The following is a 17,530-nucleotide window of genomic DNA, read 5'->3' as shown; positions in this document are numbered from 1 at the left end:
CTGACCCATTTAAACTGACACACATGTGGTCACATATGGCGATGTTCTTGTTTTGCTGCAGATGCACTTTTTTAAACATAAAAAGGACAAACTGGTGAGAGAGCTGATGAGATTCTCTTGCAGGTGTTTGAGTCTGTGTGTGTGTGTGTGTGTGTGTGTGTGTGTGTGTGTGTGTGTGTGTGTGTGTGTGCAAGGTGTACCTTGAGAAAGGCTTCTTTCTGCTCCAGGTGTTTGTTGATGAGAGGGCTGACGTGGTCAGTCTCTGCTGTTGAGCCCAATTTATCATGACCCCCGCACCAGTCCTCCTCTCTCCTGTATTCCAGCTCCAGACTCTCCAATACATTACATACCTGCGACAGACATACGGTACGTTACACACACAGCATCATCAAAAAGACGTCTCTGTAGTGTTTTCAATGGTCAGAGAGCAGATATAAAAGTAATATAAATAAAAGAACACAATAATTACAAAAATATCTGATAAAAAAGTGCCTTTTCAGTAGATTCTGGAACTGACACTAGAGGGAGCTAACTCTTTTTTGTCAAGGGACAAGAGGACATGGATACTGTCCCATAATTACATTTTATTTAGGATGCATGACATACTTGCATACTTGATTTTCAGATAGTTACAATAAACGCTGTTTAGAAATATTTAAAATAAATGCTGTTGCTATTCATCAGAATCCTGGAAACGGATTTGTCAAAGTTTCCACAAAAACATTAAGCAGCATAACTATTTTCAACATTGATAATAATAAGAAATGGTACTCTGCTCTAACTTATCTTATTAAATTGTACCAATACATTACTGTTCTTTATCAAATAAATACAGCCTTGTTGAGCTCAAGAGGCTTCTTTCTAAAACATTATTTTAAAAAAACAAACTTTTGAACGGTAGTGTATAAAATATCTAGCTACTCCTGCATATGGTTATACAATGTGACTCAAAGATGAGATACAAAGTGCTGGCACGAAACCTTAGATGGCGCAGTCTGATAAAACAAACTCAGTATGACATAAAGACATCACATAAAGGCGCAGCTGATTGGTTCTCTCCTGTATCAGTAGCCGTTGAGCTCGCTGCTTAACAGATTTTTGGCTAATGCTTATGATAGCAGTTGCTGAGCACGTCACCTGTATAGATGTGCAGTGTGTTGTTCATGCATGCTGTGGGGTCTATTCATGTTGTATGTGAAGCACTTTATATGCACATGTTATATGCTCACAGCAGGATGTAGTGGCACCAGCAAGTTCACTATAAATAACCCCAACCAGCTAGTAATTGTGGGCAGCGACGGTAACAATCACAGTCTATTACAACCCACCTGTTCAGACGTTTTGTAGAAGGCCACAGAGGCATTAACCAGCTTTAATCTGTCCTCCATCTTCAGCATGAGGGTCTGCCAGTGCAAGGCCACGGTCTCGGCACAGGCCCGGACAGCGTCCGGATCATAGTGTCCCGCCTGCAACATCAGCTCCGCCCTCTGCTGGAGCTGCAGGGCACTCTGGTGGGTGCGCTGCAGGGAGTCGGCGTGCAGAAGAGACTGCGGACACCAGACAAAAGTGGCTCCTTTTCATTTTTGAGGTACGTTTAAATTAAGTTTGTTAACCGCCAGCGCACAGGGACCACGTGAGAGGCGGGTTAGGTCGCGGAGGGGCTCCTTAAAGGAGCGATTAAGACACGATCAGTTAGTAGCCCTGCAAAACAATCAGCGGTGAAGCACAGCCTGATGCTTTCACAAGAGCACATGCTGGATGAATAAAACTGGCGGCCTGATTCACACGTTTGTTTTGGCGCACTCGCATGGTCTGATTTGATGAAAAGTGGTACTTGGCCTGAAAAGTTAGAGAACCGCTGCTGTGGATGATTAAAACATATATTTGGCGGAAGGGAGATTTTGGCAGATACTCAGAGCTGACTTCCTTTGATTTAGAGAGGCTGTCGTTAGTCGAGAATTATATGCAGCAATTTGCTGAATTAAAACTCAGTCCTCATTTCGGGCTAATGTGCTTCTTACTGCTCATAAATTTGCTGAGCAATTGTTTAGCTTTTTTTTTTAAATCAACTCAGCTGTTTTGTATTCCATCTCTTTGATGAATATAATAACCTATAGACCAATTTACCTTCTGTTTATGACAGATAACAACTAAAGGAATGATGTTACTCTTAACATTCACCCCAAAATGTGTTTATTACCTCCCCCACAGGGTTAAATAAATGATCTGTTTGATGTAAGCCCAAAATAATATCCTAATTGCAGATAATGGTGTAATCAAGGTTTAATATTTAATATTAATCTTCATATTACAGCGCCGCCTTACGACGCTGCCCCCTGCAGAACCTATTAAGGAAAATGTGTGTACCTCGATGGCAAGCTGAAATTGTTCATGCTCTCTCTGAAGTTGTTCCGCCTCAGATAGGGAACCTGCATTCGTTGTGCTCGCCGTGAGCATGGATTCACCGTTACGAATCCAACCCAGCACCTGCACAGATCAACACATACAAACGCACACACACAGCAGCATGTGACAAAACAGGCTAGAGAGGTGAAAAATGAAACGCGGTGAATTATTTTGGATCAATCTGTTAACATTTAGAGGTTTTCATTTGCCTTTTGGTGCAGCCTCCTGCTTTTTCCATTTTCCGTCAAAATATGAGAAATGTGCTTTTCTTTGCTGTAACTCAGTGTCTCAACACTGTCCGTTACAGAAATAATGTGCCATGGCAAATAATTAATAATGGTAAATCGAGCATTCAACTATAAATTTTGATTGTATGATGGTTCTAAACTGATTTTCAGCTCTATCGATTGAATTCTCATCGCTGTCAATGTTGACAAAAATTACAATAATGTTATTCTAACACACACACATATATATATATATATATATATATATATATATATATATATATATATATATATATATATGTCTTACATAATATATGATATTAAATATATACATGCAATTGTAATTGCACTGTAAATATTCTTTTAAAAAATATGCTGCATGTGTGTGTTTTATATACAGAAACGTTTATTATGGATGTAATTAATTGTGATTAATTGTTTGACAGCACTATATATATATATATATATATATATATATATATATATATATATATATATATATATATATATATATATATATATATATATATATATATATATATATATATATATATATATATATATATATATATATATATATATATATATATATATATAAATATACAATAGCTTGTTAAGTACACAGTATAAAAAACAAACATTAAATATTTTTTCATGTTCTGATGTCATTACTTTACATGAAATAACCGGTTGCTTAATAAACATTCTAATAATCACCTCTTCTTCATATTAAGTGAAAATGTTAGCATTTTTCAAAACTAATTGCAGGTAAAACCGTTTTATTTCACATCCTAAGTATCCGTAAAATGCTAAATTAAGGAAGCAGAAACATTAAGGCTGAGCTCCCTTATTATGTAACACTCTTTCCTACATTTACATTAATTTTCTGAACAAACTGATAAAAGAAAGTACATATTGAAACATAAAACATAATTAAATACAAATAATTAAAGAACAAAGATGAAGCTGAGAAGTCCCGAGGTGACAGCACTGCCAATAAGAAAGCAGTGGCGTCTATGAAATAATGCAAGTCAATTGAGTGATTCATTTTTCTGAAATGCAGGGCTGCAGTCTGCACCCACGCACTGCTCTGGATATGAGCGACAATGTGTGTGTGTGTGTGTGTGTGTGTGTGCTCAAAGTGTCAAAGATAAAAGCAATTAGCTGGGCACTTGTACTCAAGGCTAATGGGAACAGTCAGGATTTTGGACGGTGGCAGAGCACAAGCTTCATTCCTGAATGCAAAAGTCAGGCGTTCCTCACAACATTACGATGAGTGCAACTTAGGGGTACCTAAACGCAACCACGAGCCAAGCAAGATCTAGCAATTGATTTCGAACACACACCTGTTTGACCTCGGCCTGCAGGTGTCGGAGCTGAAGGCACTGCTCCAGACGTTTGTGTGTGTGTTCTGCGCTCACTTCCAGCTCATGCTGTTTTTCGTTCAAGAACTCCAGCAGCTCTTGAACTTTTGCTGCCAAGTCGACATCTTTTTCTCCAGTGATTTCCATACCTAAAAAAAGTACACAGATTAAAAAAAAAAAGCTGCCTATATACTGAAATGCACTTGTCTTAGCTTATTTAAATTTCACTGCATGGATAAAAAATATCAATCTAAGCACCATATATAAACAAGTGAAAGTGGTTTTATGAAATATACTGCTATGCAAACGTTTGACAACCTAAAAGTGTCCAAATGCTGTTTGTCTTTTGCATGAACAGTATATAAGCGGTCCCTTTCCAAACAAGTCCATTGGTTCAGCTGTCGGGACGCTTAACCAATCAATATTTTCCACCAAAGACATTACATTTACAAACAAATAAATGTAGTCGTACTTGGCATACACTCCTCAAAAATTAAGATTCACCTTTTTTTCACGTTTTTGATAGAAATTAGATAAAGAGCCTACATTCGAATACAAAGCGCTGTAATATTTCACTGTTTCTGTTATTATCAATTAAATCTTTTACTGAAACCATGATGCATTTTTTTCCAGGAAATCTTTAAAGAATATAACAATTCAATAATAAAAAATTTAACTGTTGATTTAATCTGTTTGAAAATAAAAATGTAAAAAAAAAAAAAAACAACAATTTAACAATTCAATTAATAGCTTTTATTTAATAGAGAAATCATTTGTAATATTATAACTCTTTATTGTCATTTTTATTCATTTAGTGCACCCTTGCTGAATAAAAGTATTATTTTCTTTCTTTTTATTTATTTATTTTTAAATCTTATACTCAACATTGGTAGTGTTATCATAGTTTCCGTGAAAATCTAAAGATAGAAAAAATATAGAATTAATAATTTATTTAAAAAGCATATTAATAACAAATTTGAATTATATTAGAACGACTTCTGAAGGATTATTTATGTTTTCTGATAATATTTCACAAACCTTTTCCCCCATCTAATCAAATGAATGCAGCCTTGGTGAACAAGAGGCGATTTCTTTCAGCAACATTAAAAAAACCTTAGTCAGTTAGTTAGTTTGAGGTTATTAACAGTTTGGGATGACTATAGATGATCACGGTTTTCTCTCTAGTGTCCAGCAGGGGTCGCTCTTCTGTGAACCTCCTCTGAAGGTCTCCTCTCTGTCATGTTCTCAGCGAGCAGATACGATGGCATGTGAGCCGGGAACATGTCAGAAAGGTGAGAGTGTGATGAAATGTCCCAGCTGCCCGGCCGAGCGGCATCCATGATACGTGCCTTCGAGTGTCTATAACTGTATTAGCCCATGACGGACAAGCAGCGTGCCAGAGACAGAGCCTCTCTGCAGGTACAACACATGGGAACGTGATGTGCGACTGACAGAACGGCCTCTGCAGTATCCCGAGCCTCCGAGGCAACCCCAAAGTGACGAGCAAAGGCACCGTCACCATGGAAACCTCGGTATATGGGATGTAAAGGGGGAGTTTCCATAGCAACCTCACCCCTGCATACAGAGTTAATAGTACGAGAGATCCCAGAGCCGTACGGAGCTCTGTCTTCTCCCTCAGCTCCTTCCAATCCATTTCACCTTCACTGGCTGTCATGCACACATTTTCCACCCTTATCTTTCCCACCCAATCCTCCGCTTCTCTCTCTTCGTCTTTCATCACACGTATCTAAGACAGCCCGTAATGTGGGTAGCAGGTTTTTTGCTGTTGTGTCCATGGTAACTGTCAATAAAATGCAACAGAGCACGGAGGAGTGAAGCGATGACTGATTCACACTCTTTTATCTCTCCAGCGAACACTAACTCATCATCACTCCTGCGTTCTTTTCATCTCTCACTGGACGCTAGCAAGCCGTCTTACTGACCCAATAAACAGAAAAATCACAAACGTTGTTAAGTCGGATGTTGGATGTTGACCGTTCACTTTAACCTCAACGAGATGAAATTTAAAGGTTAGTTGGTAAAAAATAATTCACATGGAAATTAATAATTCACACATTTTCAATTACTTTTTAAATTAATGTAAATGATTACATTTGAATAGTTTTTGATACTTTTTTTCATTTGTAATGAATGTATTCATCTGTTAATCATTTTAAAACATTTAAAGCAGACAGGGTTAACCTTTAATGTAGCATTGGATTTAAAAAAATATTCTACTTTTAAAATATATTTTTAAAACACTGCCACTACACAATCAGCAATTCTTTTTTACTTTGGTAAAATAAATATTTAAAATCAGAGCAAGACAAAGTTTAATAGCCGTTCTTGACACTGGCATCTAACAGTGCCTTGGAAAAAACATTTAATTTTTAAAAATAAAGAATACACACAAAACCAAATAGGAAAGTTATCAAATAAACATGTGCACTACTGTGTCTTAAACTTGTGAAACATTGGTGTCTCGTATTTTAGAGCAGTCAATGCCATTTGGAAAAACTATACATGTAGCAAGAAAACTATTTAGAAAAAGAATTAATTACTAAAAAATACGAAAATTAAAAATGAATAAATGAATTATATAATTATAAAAACTATGTTACTAAAAGAAAATACTACATAACACATATACATATATATATAAAATACTAAAATATTGTTTGCCTATACTCATATACAGACCCCACTACAAGGGTTTTTACTAACATCATGCTTCACCAAATTCATGTTTGTGTAAATCCACAGGAAATGCGTCTCTGTAATCCACAGAACAGAACACATGGACGCCGAGAAAGGCACAGAAGAACGTGTTCTGTGTGAAGGGCCTTTTGTCTACCGCAGACAGATATGGATTGCTGTGCACTGTACGCTTGCGATAGGCTTATGTTCAATTACATGGAAATAAACAAGCAATAGACTTGACTCCTTAAGTCATTTTCTGTGATGTCTGTTCAATGATTTTCCAGAATCTGCCACAGCAACGTCTTCTGTTGATATATATGTGATTAATTCCTAATAATCTGAGCCTTCAGTCATTTAATTCACTTAATAAAATGTTTCCCACTGTCATGGAACCTGCTTCTGATCAAGCGCCCTGATTATATCGTTTATATCAATTATGCCACACCACTCAAAGATCCCATGACCCGACAAATGCAAAATGAAAACATCGGAAAAGCCAAGCGTGAAAGCAAACACTAATCGTGGTACCGCACAACAACAACAACTGCCAACAAACACCAAAATCAGCGTGAGTCTGTTACTCTCTCTCAGTTTTCCTGTGTCCTTCACTATGTCTCTGCCTCTCCTCACCTGAAGCCTGGACCTCCATGATGTACTGGTGAAGATCCTGTCCCTGCTGTATAACCTCGTAGGTCATGTTGTTCATGGCGAGTTTGCGCTCAGTGTGTCTGTGTAATCTCTGTTCAGCCAGTGTGAGCTCTTCTGTGTTGAAATCAGACGCCTGTCGCATTAGATCCTGCTTCCACGCGTCCAGCTCACCCATCACCTATGAAACAGACATCGTACTGTATATACAGTTTGCAGCAATATGGAACGTAAAAAGCAGTTTGAAGCAATATGATTCATGGTGTGTGAAATCAGTCACTAATCTTGGCGTCCATGATGTTCAGTTTGTGAACGAATCATTCTTTTGCGTCATTTTTTTCAATGATTTGCTCATAAATCAGAGCCACCCTGCTCACTGGAGCAATGATGTTATCAGTAAATAAAACTACAATTATTAAACAGGTTTTTTTCTATAAGGTTTTAGGTATAAAATATATAAAATAAAATAGTCAAAGGAGAAATGCTGCCTTAGCAACTAACTGAGATTAATGAATTTTTAGGAACTAAAAAGACTAAAACTCGATTTTAAATAAAAATGTACGAAAGCTAAATAAAATATAAACCCCCCTAGAAACGATGAAAATCACAAAAACACATAACAAAATTATTAGTGCTTAATCACAATTAATCGCATCCATAACAAACGTTTTTGTTGACATAACATGTGTGTGTATGTACATATAATATAAAATATATCAATATGAATATGCAAATGTAAAAACATGTACATATTTTTTTAAAACACACACATAATACATATAATCACAACTAATAGTTTCACAGCGCTATAATTAAATAAAATAAAATGTATATGTTATTTAAAATGTGCTTGCTAATAAGAGTTCAGAGGTAACTGCATTGGAGGATAATCAGTTTATAAAAACCTAATTCACACAAAACATGCATGGCTTCAGAATAATTGAAATGCATTGCACGGGTCATATGAATCACTTTTCAGATGATTTTTTTTAATTAACAGCCATCGTCAAACTTTCATCATATTGAAAAGAGTGGGCAAGATATTCTTCAAAAACTCAAATCTGGTCTTGCACAGAAGAACGTAAGCCACTCAGCTGATGCCAGAATTTGGGGATGAACAATGAGATAAAGTGTACAGTAAAACAAACAACTCAAAACATTGAATTTTACATAATACACAAACATGCAGATACGCAAACACAGACAGCACAGAAGCACATCTGTTCAAATAAAGTTATGCTGATAATGACTTGGGTTCAGGCCATCGAACACACACACAAACGCACACACACACCTCCAAGGCATACTGTTCAAAGATACGGAGCTGCAGGAAGATGTCCAGTTTGATCCTGCGCTCGTGGAAAAGCTCCTCCATATGAGCCTGAGCCTCATCCAATTGCTGAAGAACGCCTTCGATATGAGCCACGGAGCTGGCATGAGGCAGCTTATTACAGGCCAACGCTGAGTCCCTGTTTGAACGAACACAAACCCACGCCAACACATCCAAGAGCAAATCAATATCAATAGAGGCCACGTTAATTCAGAACCAGTATATCAGCATGACATAACATGAAAGGACTTGTTTAGACCTGATCTGAAAAGAATATTATTAAAATTGATCTGCAAACTCAAAATGGTTGGAGCTGTGGCCTTGTGGTTAACAGACTTGGATCTAAATCCTCTACTTTACTAGTCTGTTACGTTTTTAAAGCTGTCGCAAGCATCACATTGGAAAGAAATCAGTAACTTCTTGAATGGAAGATGAAAAAAGAATCGGTTGATGCTCAGCGGTAGACAGTAATCAAAGTATTTTTTAATTTGCTACTGAACTTAAGTACATTTTTTAAGCATCTGTATTTTTATTTTTGAGAAAATATCAACTTTTACCTCACTACATTACTAAGCATAATCTTATACATTTTACAACACACTATCAAAGACTAATACCCAAGACCTGTCACTCATACAGTTTAGAACGGGGGAAAAAAGCAATGCTTAAAATGGCCGATCAATCACAAGAAGCCCCGCCTTCTAAATAAAATAGCCAACCGCTGATCTGTATAAAAACAGTCAGCATTCTGAGATGTGTGCTAAAGGTCTGGGCATGCGCCCTTGCTGATCTCGCCTGAGAAATAAGCTTGTTATAATGCTATTTGAGCAAAAGAAACAACAATTATCGCACAGTTGTTGTCAGATTTCATTGGTGACGTCAAATATGAAATTTAATAGTAAGCTTGGTGAACAGTATGGGAGAATTTGATGTTTCCTAATACAAAGAGACAGAAGATGCACTTGGATTTCTGAGAGTCATTTGAAAGATGGCCGCCGAGTGACTTTTATTTCTTACATACAAAATTATGTCGAATTGTCTGTTTTGTCAACCATTCACGTAAATGGTAGGGAGAACGTGTATCAGCACACTGCATCCATGAATACGGTTTTAAAGGGCCAGCAGATTAATTTAGTTGCTATTGTCTAATCACTTATCAGTCTTATCACTGATCTTAATCAAGCAACAACCACTAGTATTTAATTTAAAAGAAAACCATGTTCTTGTTCTATATGAGAAGTGGTTATATTTAACATAATGGCATGTTGTGTGTCACTACAGTTAAATCAGTCTCTATTATGATAAAACCTAATGTCAAACATAATGAGTTTGAAATATTTAGGAAAATGCATTACACTGTAGTTACACTGTAAATAAAGTAATTTAACTGTAGATTTAGTCGACTTAAACTAGACTAAAACTAAAAACATGACTAAAATGTGAATAAAACTAAATGGCATTCTAGTCAAAAAACTAAAAAACTAAAATTACAATTTGCTGTAAAATGAATACGGCTATCAAATTCTCAAATACTTGATATGTGTGCTTCACCCACCATTGGTTATGATGAAATATTGCACAGTAGGAGTGTGCTGAAAACCTCACCGCAGGTGCTGAATGAGCTCCTCCCCTTCTTTGATGACATTGAGCGTGGCATCCAGAGTGCTGCTCTGCTGCTGCTGAAACTGTCTGATCAGCTCCTGAACAGCATCCACAGACTCAGAGTTCACCACCGGCTCCACAAGAGTCTTCTGCAAGTCCTCCATCCACGACCACAGCTACAGACGGACAGAGAGACAGACAGATATGTGGTTGCAAGAGAGTTCATAGGCCATCCGTTGCATTTGAGCGATGATCTGGGTTGTTGCTAGGCATTTCTACAGTTTGGTTATTAATACTAGTATTTGTTTCTAGTATGAGTGTTTCTGAAAAGCTGTTTAGGTCATTACTGGTGCACCTTTGAGGTTATTAAGGTGTTGCTATGTGTTCTGGGTAGTTTCCAGAACAGGTGTGGTCAATCATTTCAATAAATACACAATAGCACAAATAAAGCACATTTTTGGATGAGACAGTAATCAGGTCGTTTCCAGCTGAAGGTTTTCAGTCCAAGCATCCAGTAAGCAAATGCATTCAGTCAGTGCTGAAACACCCAGCTGATTACATCAGAGATGGTGGAGAGAATTGTTACTCACCTCCAGATTTTTATTAAATTATTAATTTCAGTGTGTATTGGGCTTCAAAGCATGCTCTCTCTCATATGTTTCAGAGCAGCACAAGCATTTTCTCAACAAGCTGTGTGAACTACAGCTAGATAAGTCAAACCATTTCTAGTAAATTTTTAATGAATGACACTGGTAATCAAAGATAAGACAATTAAAGTAACATACAGGAGTCATGTATTAGGTATGCGCAAGTCATTTTTAATGATATTATTAATAATCTGATGCACACTGATTGCTGATTTGACAACTACACAAAAATATTCTAATAAATATTCTGCATAAATACATTAGAATATTTTTGTGTAGTTTGTCAAAATTATAAAGAGTTTTTGCTATAATGGATGTTGGCTTAAAAGCGTGTCTTAGAGTATGTGACAGTTTAGTAATTCTGAATGAATCTATATTGTAACAGCTGCTAAGCTGTTCTGGGTACATGTTAAAACTTTGCTTTATTGTGTTCTCGATAGTTTCTATGTCATTTTTATGGAAGCCAGTTTCAGCCACTGAATGAAAAATAAAAAAAGGTCATTGCGACTTTTTATCTCACAATTCAGGAATTGCATGATACAAACAGAAGTCAGAATTGCGACTTTATATACTACTTTATAACTCACAATTGTGTGATATGAAGTCGCAGTTCTGCCTTTTTTTCCTCAAAATTGTGAGATGTAAAGTCCAATTGTGAGAGAAAAAATTATATGTTGTCAGAATTGTGAGAATTTATACCTCAGAATTCTGACTTTATATCATGCAGTGCATATTCTGCAAAAAAAAGGCAGAATTGTGAGATAACCTCCTTTTTATTTTTTTTTATTCAGTGGCCGAAACAGGCTTCTATACATTTTTTGGAATGTTGCAAGGGTGCAGCACAGATTTCTCTACTTCTTTACAGTTAGAAATACTGCTCTGATAAGAGGTTGTTTAAATAGAATCCCATTATGTTGTCTTTGTCCATTCAGTCCATTCAGTTACGTTTTAATTTGTGCTAACAAAATCTCTTACACATGAACAGAGATCAGTCAAAACTGTTCAAACTATTTGAGAAGCTCTGTTTAGTGTGTGTGTGTGTAATACCTCTTTAGTGTGGGTGTGAAAAGACACTGAGATATCCAACAGTAGTTTCCTCTGCTCCACCCTCCGTACAAACTCCTGAACTCTGACCTCCAGGTGATGGGCAGCAGCGTAAATCTCTTCTGGATCACACTCTCCCGTCTGAGCTAGCTGCTCCGCTGCCTCCAAAAGCTTATCCGCATTAGTATAAGTGTTCTGGAGCGAAAAAAAGAGAAAGCGAGTGAGAGAGAGAGCAGTACATTAAAAACATCTTCCTTGAATATTAACAGGAAACTCGATAGTATGATGAACGACGTTACTGCAGCTGCTCATTTGCTCCTCTCTCATAAAGCTAAAAACTACAAACACAACATAAACGATTCTGTTCCAACCTGTGCCACCTCCTGGAAGTCATCGTGCCGTTTTTGTAGTGCTCTTGCTCTGTGTACAGACTTCCCAACTCCTGTGTGTTTACTGAGGAATGCCTCGCCATGGTTTTCAATCCAGTCCAAGACCACCACACACACACACACACACACACACACACACAGATCAACACTGGATAGTCTATTTCAAATTTAAAGGAACATTCCAGATTAACAGTTTAGAGTAAGATCTCTTTAAATCTTTGCTAGTCAAAAGAAGAACATGTATTGTATGCATATTACATTTATGTATGTAAGGACATAATCCTTATTATTCTTTTAGCATTATTCTTCAGTTTTTATCCAGCTACTATCAGCCTTTATAGTGGCAATAAAACAATTTACCCAACTATTATCAAAACAATTTCTAAATAAATATAACAAAACATATTCCTGCAACCTTACATGCAGTATTATGACTAAATGTATTAGTCATAATGCCTCTGTTCTGCGCCTGCATTAGAGCTAACATTAGCATTAGAGCTAACATTAGCATCATGCTAACATACAAAATTTATGAGATTAATAGTACACGTTTACCCAAAACTCACAGACTTTTTTTTTTAAATCAATCAAATCATAAAACAGCCTTTTCAAAATATCCTCTGTTGCGTTCAGCAGAACAAAGAAATTTATTCATGTTTGGAACTACTTGAGGGTGAGAATTTCCATTTTGGGGAATCCTTTATAAACTTTATAAACTGTAATAAAAATAAAAATAAAAATATTCCTTTAACGCGTGTGCTCTACCTCTATGTTCTTAAGTTGCCAGATGTAACTTACATTCCAAGTATAATACACATTAGTAAAATGATCTATTTTTATTTTCTTTGTCTATATACTCTCTGGGTGGCCGCGGTACATTATAGAAGTAACCCCAAAAACCGCATCCTATGAACAGCTCTGTAATTTTGCCGCGACTGCATTTTCATAATAACCCAGTTGTGTGGAAAACTGTGACCCTGGCAACACTGGTTCCCCGTACCCTTATCACACTGATAGCCTTCCACGCTGCAGTGATGGCAAGAAGTTGGGGTCAAACCTTATCAAATGATTAATTTGTGTTAAAAAAATATTAACACACTAAACTTGATTAATCACCTACTTTAACATGTTAGCGTACTTAAATTTTAAATGTAATAAACTGCATGTTCAACACTAAAGTGTACAATTATAAATATATTTAAATCCAATAAATATATAAATAAATAAAATAAATTTGACAGCATCCTTTAATGATATTTAAAACAGGTTCAAAATATATATTTTTGTGTTCAGCAGAAGGAAACTCATACAGGTTTGTAACAACTTAAGGGAAAGTAAATTATCACACAATCAAAAAATTTAATTCAAGTATCAAGTATATTTTATGTCATATTTGTGTCAAATATAATTTTATAATTTTAACTATAGCACATTTTCATTGATTTCATTTTCAAATAACATGCAGTTAAGTGTTCAAAAATATTACATTCAATTTACACTTCAAGTATAACAGCATAATATTTGCACTGAAGGTATATTCCATAATAAGTGCTTTTTATGCTAAGGTGTGTTTCGAATTTATGATGTTTCATTCCTTTATAAAACATTTTACACATTCTTAGAGCAAGTCAGAGCTTAAACAGGCTCAGTGGATTTTTGGAGGTTCAACAAACTTTGTCAGTTAGAAGTTAGAGTTCTTCAGTTCACTGCCCAAGCTCAGTGCTCGAGTAGACCTCGTTTCTGTCTAAAGAGGCCCTGGAAAAGATCCAGTCACATCAAAGAAACAACACAGTCCTGACAGAGAACCGGCGAAGGTACAACAAAAAGCCCCCGAAGGCGACGGCCTCAGGAAGTAGAGTGTATTGTTGGAGGTATTGACTAGAGGCCAAGCACAATACTGCCGTCCCTCGAGGACGCTGAGGCAATTTCAGTCGACTCTATGAGTCAGAGTCCATGTCACTTCCTTGTCACTTCCTCTAATGCTCTCTGCATTTGATATTTGTTCTGCCGTAGGAGAAACATTGTTCCACGCACAGATCTAAAAACAGCTGCTGAGAGGTTGGGAGGCTGGGGTCACACTCGTCAGATGTGGAATTCAGTGGCTTTAGTGTATGTGAGTCCATTGCATGCATATCTGAGTGGTTCTTTTCGTGATTTTACTTGATGTATTTACCTGCTGCACATCTTGTTGAAACACACACAGCTGAAGTCTCTGGTGCAGCCGGAGCTTGCGGTGTTGCAGGAGACCCTCCAGTCTGCGATACTGATGAACCACCTCGTGGACCACCTCCAGAACCCCCCTCACCGCCTGACTGTAGTCGGCCCCTGCCGTCAGAGACCCGGAGTCAGCAGGAGGCTGAGGCCTCTGCAACACATCCAGGAGTGTCTTTCCTTTCTGACTGACCTGCAACCAGAAATATATCATCCGTTAGTCGGTGGTGGACAGGTGAACAAGGTATTTTTACTCTGTGCTTCGTTACTTTAGGTATCCGTGTTTTAGAGTACAAATTACTATCAAATATAAGCGTAATATATTTCTTCTGAAAGGCCCATTCACAGCAAGGACAATAACTATAAGGATAATCACAAAGATAAAGTTAGAGTAATTATTCTAATTATACAGAAGTTCACGCCACGACCATATCTATAATGACATGGAGATACAAAACCGTTGGAATTATTTTCAGCTGATGAATGATACAGTGACAGTCAATCAGAGTCCACTCGAACATTCAAACTGCAAAGTGTGCCTATAATAAACAGAGCATTATCTTCTGTTGGTTAATTTTATAGTCATTTTTTAAAGTTAGCGTTCTTGGTGTGAACGGGCCTTTAGGCTTATTTCACAAAAACATATTATTTCTCATTATTTCAAACTAATGAAATCCTATGAGACACATGGGATACGTTCAGTTCTTGAACAAATTATTCTTTTGATTCTTTTCAATGATTTTTAGCAATTCATTGCAAACGGGACGGATCCAGCTGGAGCTGTTCGTGAATCAACTCACTGATTCAATGAATCATTAGGAACGAGCCTCTGGTTAACGGCTCATTAAACTGGTCACGTCTGACTCAAAACAGAACGAGCATCATACTCTGAGTTCAAGTGTGCAAGGTTTGACTAATGTCCACGTCAGTTGCTAATTCCATTTTGTAGTATTGTTTATTGTAAGTGAAAATCATATTCATGTTATACAGTACATGACGGTCATTTGTTTGTGAACTACTTTTAACAAAATAGTCCACCCAAAAAATTGCTGAGAACATTACAAGTGGAAAATTGTGTGTCTGCAAGGTTTAAAGTTTGGACTGGAGTGATTTGTTTGCGGATTATTGTGATATTTTTATCAGTTTTGGACTCGTTTACTGCAGAGGATCCATTGTTATCGCTATATCTATTGCATTGCTAAATCTCCAAGACAAAGCTTTTTTGGCCAAAAAGTGTCCTAAATAGTACAGCTCCGCAAAAACGCTCACCTCTGTATATGCTGTGGTGACCTGCTCGTACAGATTCTGGTGGTTGTGAATGGCCATCTCAAGTTCTTGCGTTGCTGTCGGCAAACCGCCCTCGCCGCACGACTTCACCCATCCCTCCATGCCCGAAAGAAACTAACAGAGAGAACACCCTCTTAAACTTTACAGCATAAAACGTCCATGTAATAAAACCAGAGAGGACAGAGGTGCACAGTTGTACACACTCATTAAAAACAAGCTCAGACATAATTAAACGGAGTTGCTGAGGATCATACAAATTGGGGTCATAAATCAAAGGCATGAAGAAGCTATGTGTGCACATTTAGACAAAGGAGTTATTAATGAAGAAACAGACTGAAGCTGACAGGGGAGCTTAAAGTACAGTTGCATATAAAGGAAATTCAGAATTATAATACAAAAAATTGATTAAATAAATCAAAGAATCAAAGTAGTTAGGAAATATAATAACAGTGGTTGAATTATAAAAAGTGGAAACAGGCATATATTATAGTGAGGTGCTATATCTGATTATTAAATGACTCTTCTTGGTGCCCTAATGAAATCATAGTATGAATCAGATATGATGAATCATATTTTTCACTACATGAAGCACATTTTTAGGTTCCCTCCTTAAACGGTTTTACAGCATTGAAATACCCAGGGTAAAAGAATTACTCTTGGGGTGTAAAACTGAAAGGATGCATTACAATGCATCATTTTGTCAATGAAAATGTAAAGCATTCTTTAACACAGACGCTGATTACAATATCACAAAATAAATTGCAATTAAACATACCAAAATAAGTGAATCAATCTGAATCGAATTAAATTCAGACTTCAGACCAAATTGTTGACTTCATATTGTTAATAAACAATCATAATCACATTCCTGAGACATTTTTTGCACCACTACACACACTGTAAAATAAAACAAAATAATAAAAATAAAATAATACATTGGTATTACAATTTCTATTGTATTAAATTCTAATATATATATATATATATATATATATATATATATATATATATATATATATATATATATATATATATAATAATTTATTATTATTTTTAATATTAATAATAAAATGAATAACATCAAATTAAATTAAATGAGCATTACAAACTAATAAGAAAAATTATCTTCCTGCTTTCAAAATAAAAAAAATATTACCTGCTCAGATTTCTGGTGGAACACAGAAGACATGGCCAAGATGGCACTGCGCTCCTCCAGCGCCGAGGCAAAGCTCTTCCAGTCCTGATCCAGCTGACCAGAGATCTGCTGTATCTGAGCGGCAGCATAATGACCCGCCTCAGAGAGCCGCGTCGCCACCGAGACGATACGTGAGATATTGACATACGCATTCTGAAAACAGAGAAACAGGACGGCAGAAGATTAAATCAGACACAAAAAAACGCTCAATTTTGTCCAGCGACAGTGTATCCACGGCGTTTTCTCGAAGCGTCGCACCATAGAGTTCATAGCAAAGTGGTCATGCTGGGTCTGTAGATCTGCTGCATGCTGATAGCTCACGCCAATGTCTGTGTGCGTCTGCAGGAACAGCTCTTTATTGTGTCCGATCCATTCGAACATCTACAGAGAGAGAGAAAAAAAAAATCTGGTTTCACAGACCCAGACTAAAAGAAGAAAACGATGACCACAGGCTGCAGATTACCATACTGGACCAATCAAGAT

At 36.7% G+C, this 17,530-nt stretch overlaps 1 protein-coding gene and 1 long non-coding RNA gene across 4 annotated transcripts in view; one reads left to right on the top strand and one right to left on the bottom strand.

Annotated features, from left to right (window-relative positions):
* kalrnb (kalirin RhoGEF kinase b) overlaps positions 1 to 17,530 on the bottom strand; it is a 66,807-nt gene that overhangs the window by 29,852 nt on the left and 19,425 nt on the right. For all 3 annotated transcript variants that reach the window (XM_043241756.1, XM_043241754.1, XM_043241755.1), the window contains 13 exons: positions 17,306 to 17,428; positions 17,009 to 17,200; positions 15,835 to 15,966; positions 14,528 to 14,758; positions 12,337 to 12,459; positions 11,969 to 12,160; positions 10,278 to 10,450; positions 8,637 to 8,811; positions 7,328 to 7,523; positions 3,980 to 4,146; positions 2,368 to 2,487; positions 1,329 to 1,547; positions 201 to 350 (listed from right to left, as the gene is read on the bottom strand). In XM_043241756.1, coding sequence (XP_043097691.1) covers positions 201 to 350; positions 1,329 to 1,547; positions 2,368 to 2,487; positions 3,980 to 4,146; positions 7,328 to 7,523; positions 8,637 to 8,811; positions 10,278 to 10,450; positions 11,969 to 12,160; positions 12,337 to 12,459; positions 14,528 to 14,758; positions 15,835 to 15,966; positions 17,009 to 17,200; positions 17,306 to 17,428 — 2,193 coding nt within the window. The remainder of the gene's footprint in view (positions 1 to 200; positions 351 to 1,328; positions 1,548 to 2,367; positions 2,488 to 3,979; positions 4,147 to 7,327; positions 7,524 to 8,636; positions 8,812 to 10,277; positions 10,451 to 11,968; positions 12,161 to 12,336; positions 12,460 to 14,527; positions 14,759 to 15,834; positions 15,967 to 17,008; positions 17,201 to 17,305; positions 17,429 to 17,530) is intronic.
* Positions 13,619 to 15,828, top strand: LOC122346891. The gene is made up of 3 exons (XR_006251181.1): positions 13,619 to 14,463; positions 14,558 to 14,809; positions 15,312 to 15,828. It is a non-coding gene; the product is annotated as an uncharacterized LOC122346891 (long non-coding RNA).

The sequence above is a fragment of the Puntigrus tetrazona genome, chromosome 6 (genome assembly GCF_018831695.1).
Source record: "Puntigrus tetrazona isolate hp1 chromosome 6, ASM1883169v1, whole genome shotgun sequence".
NCBI classification, from domain to species: Eukaryota; Metazoa; Chordata; class Actinopteri; order Cypriniformes; family Cyprinidae; genus Puntigrus; species Puntigrus tetrazona.
The sequence above is the reverse complement of the archived record's forward strand: the minus strand, read 5'-3'. Positions and strand labels throughout refer to the sequence as shown.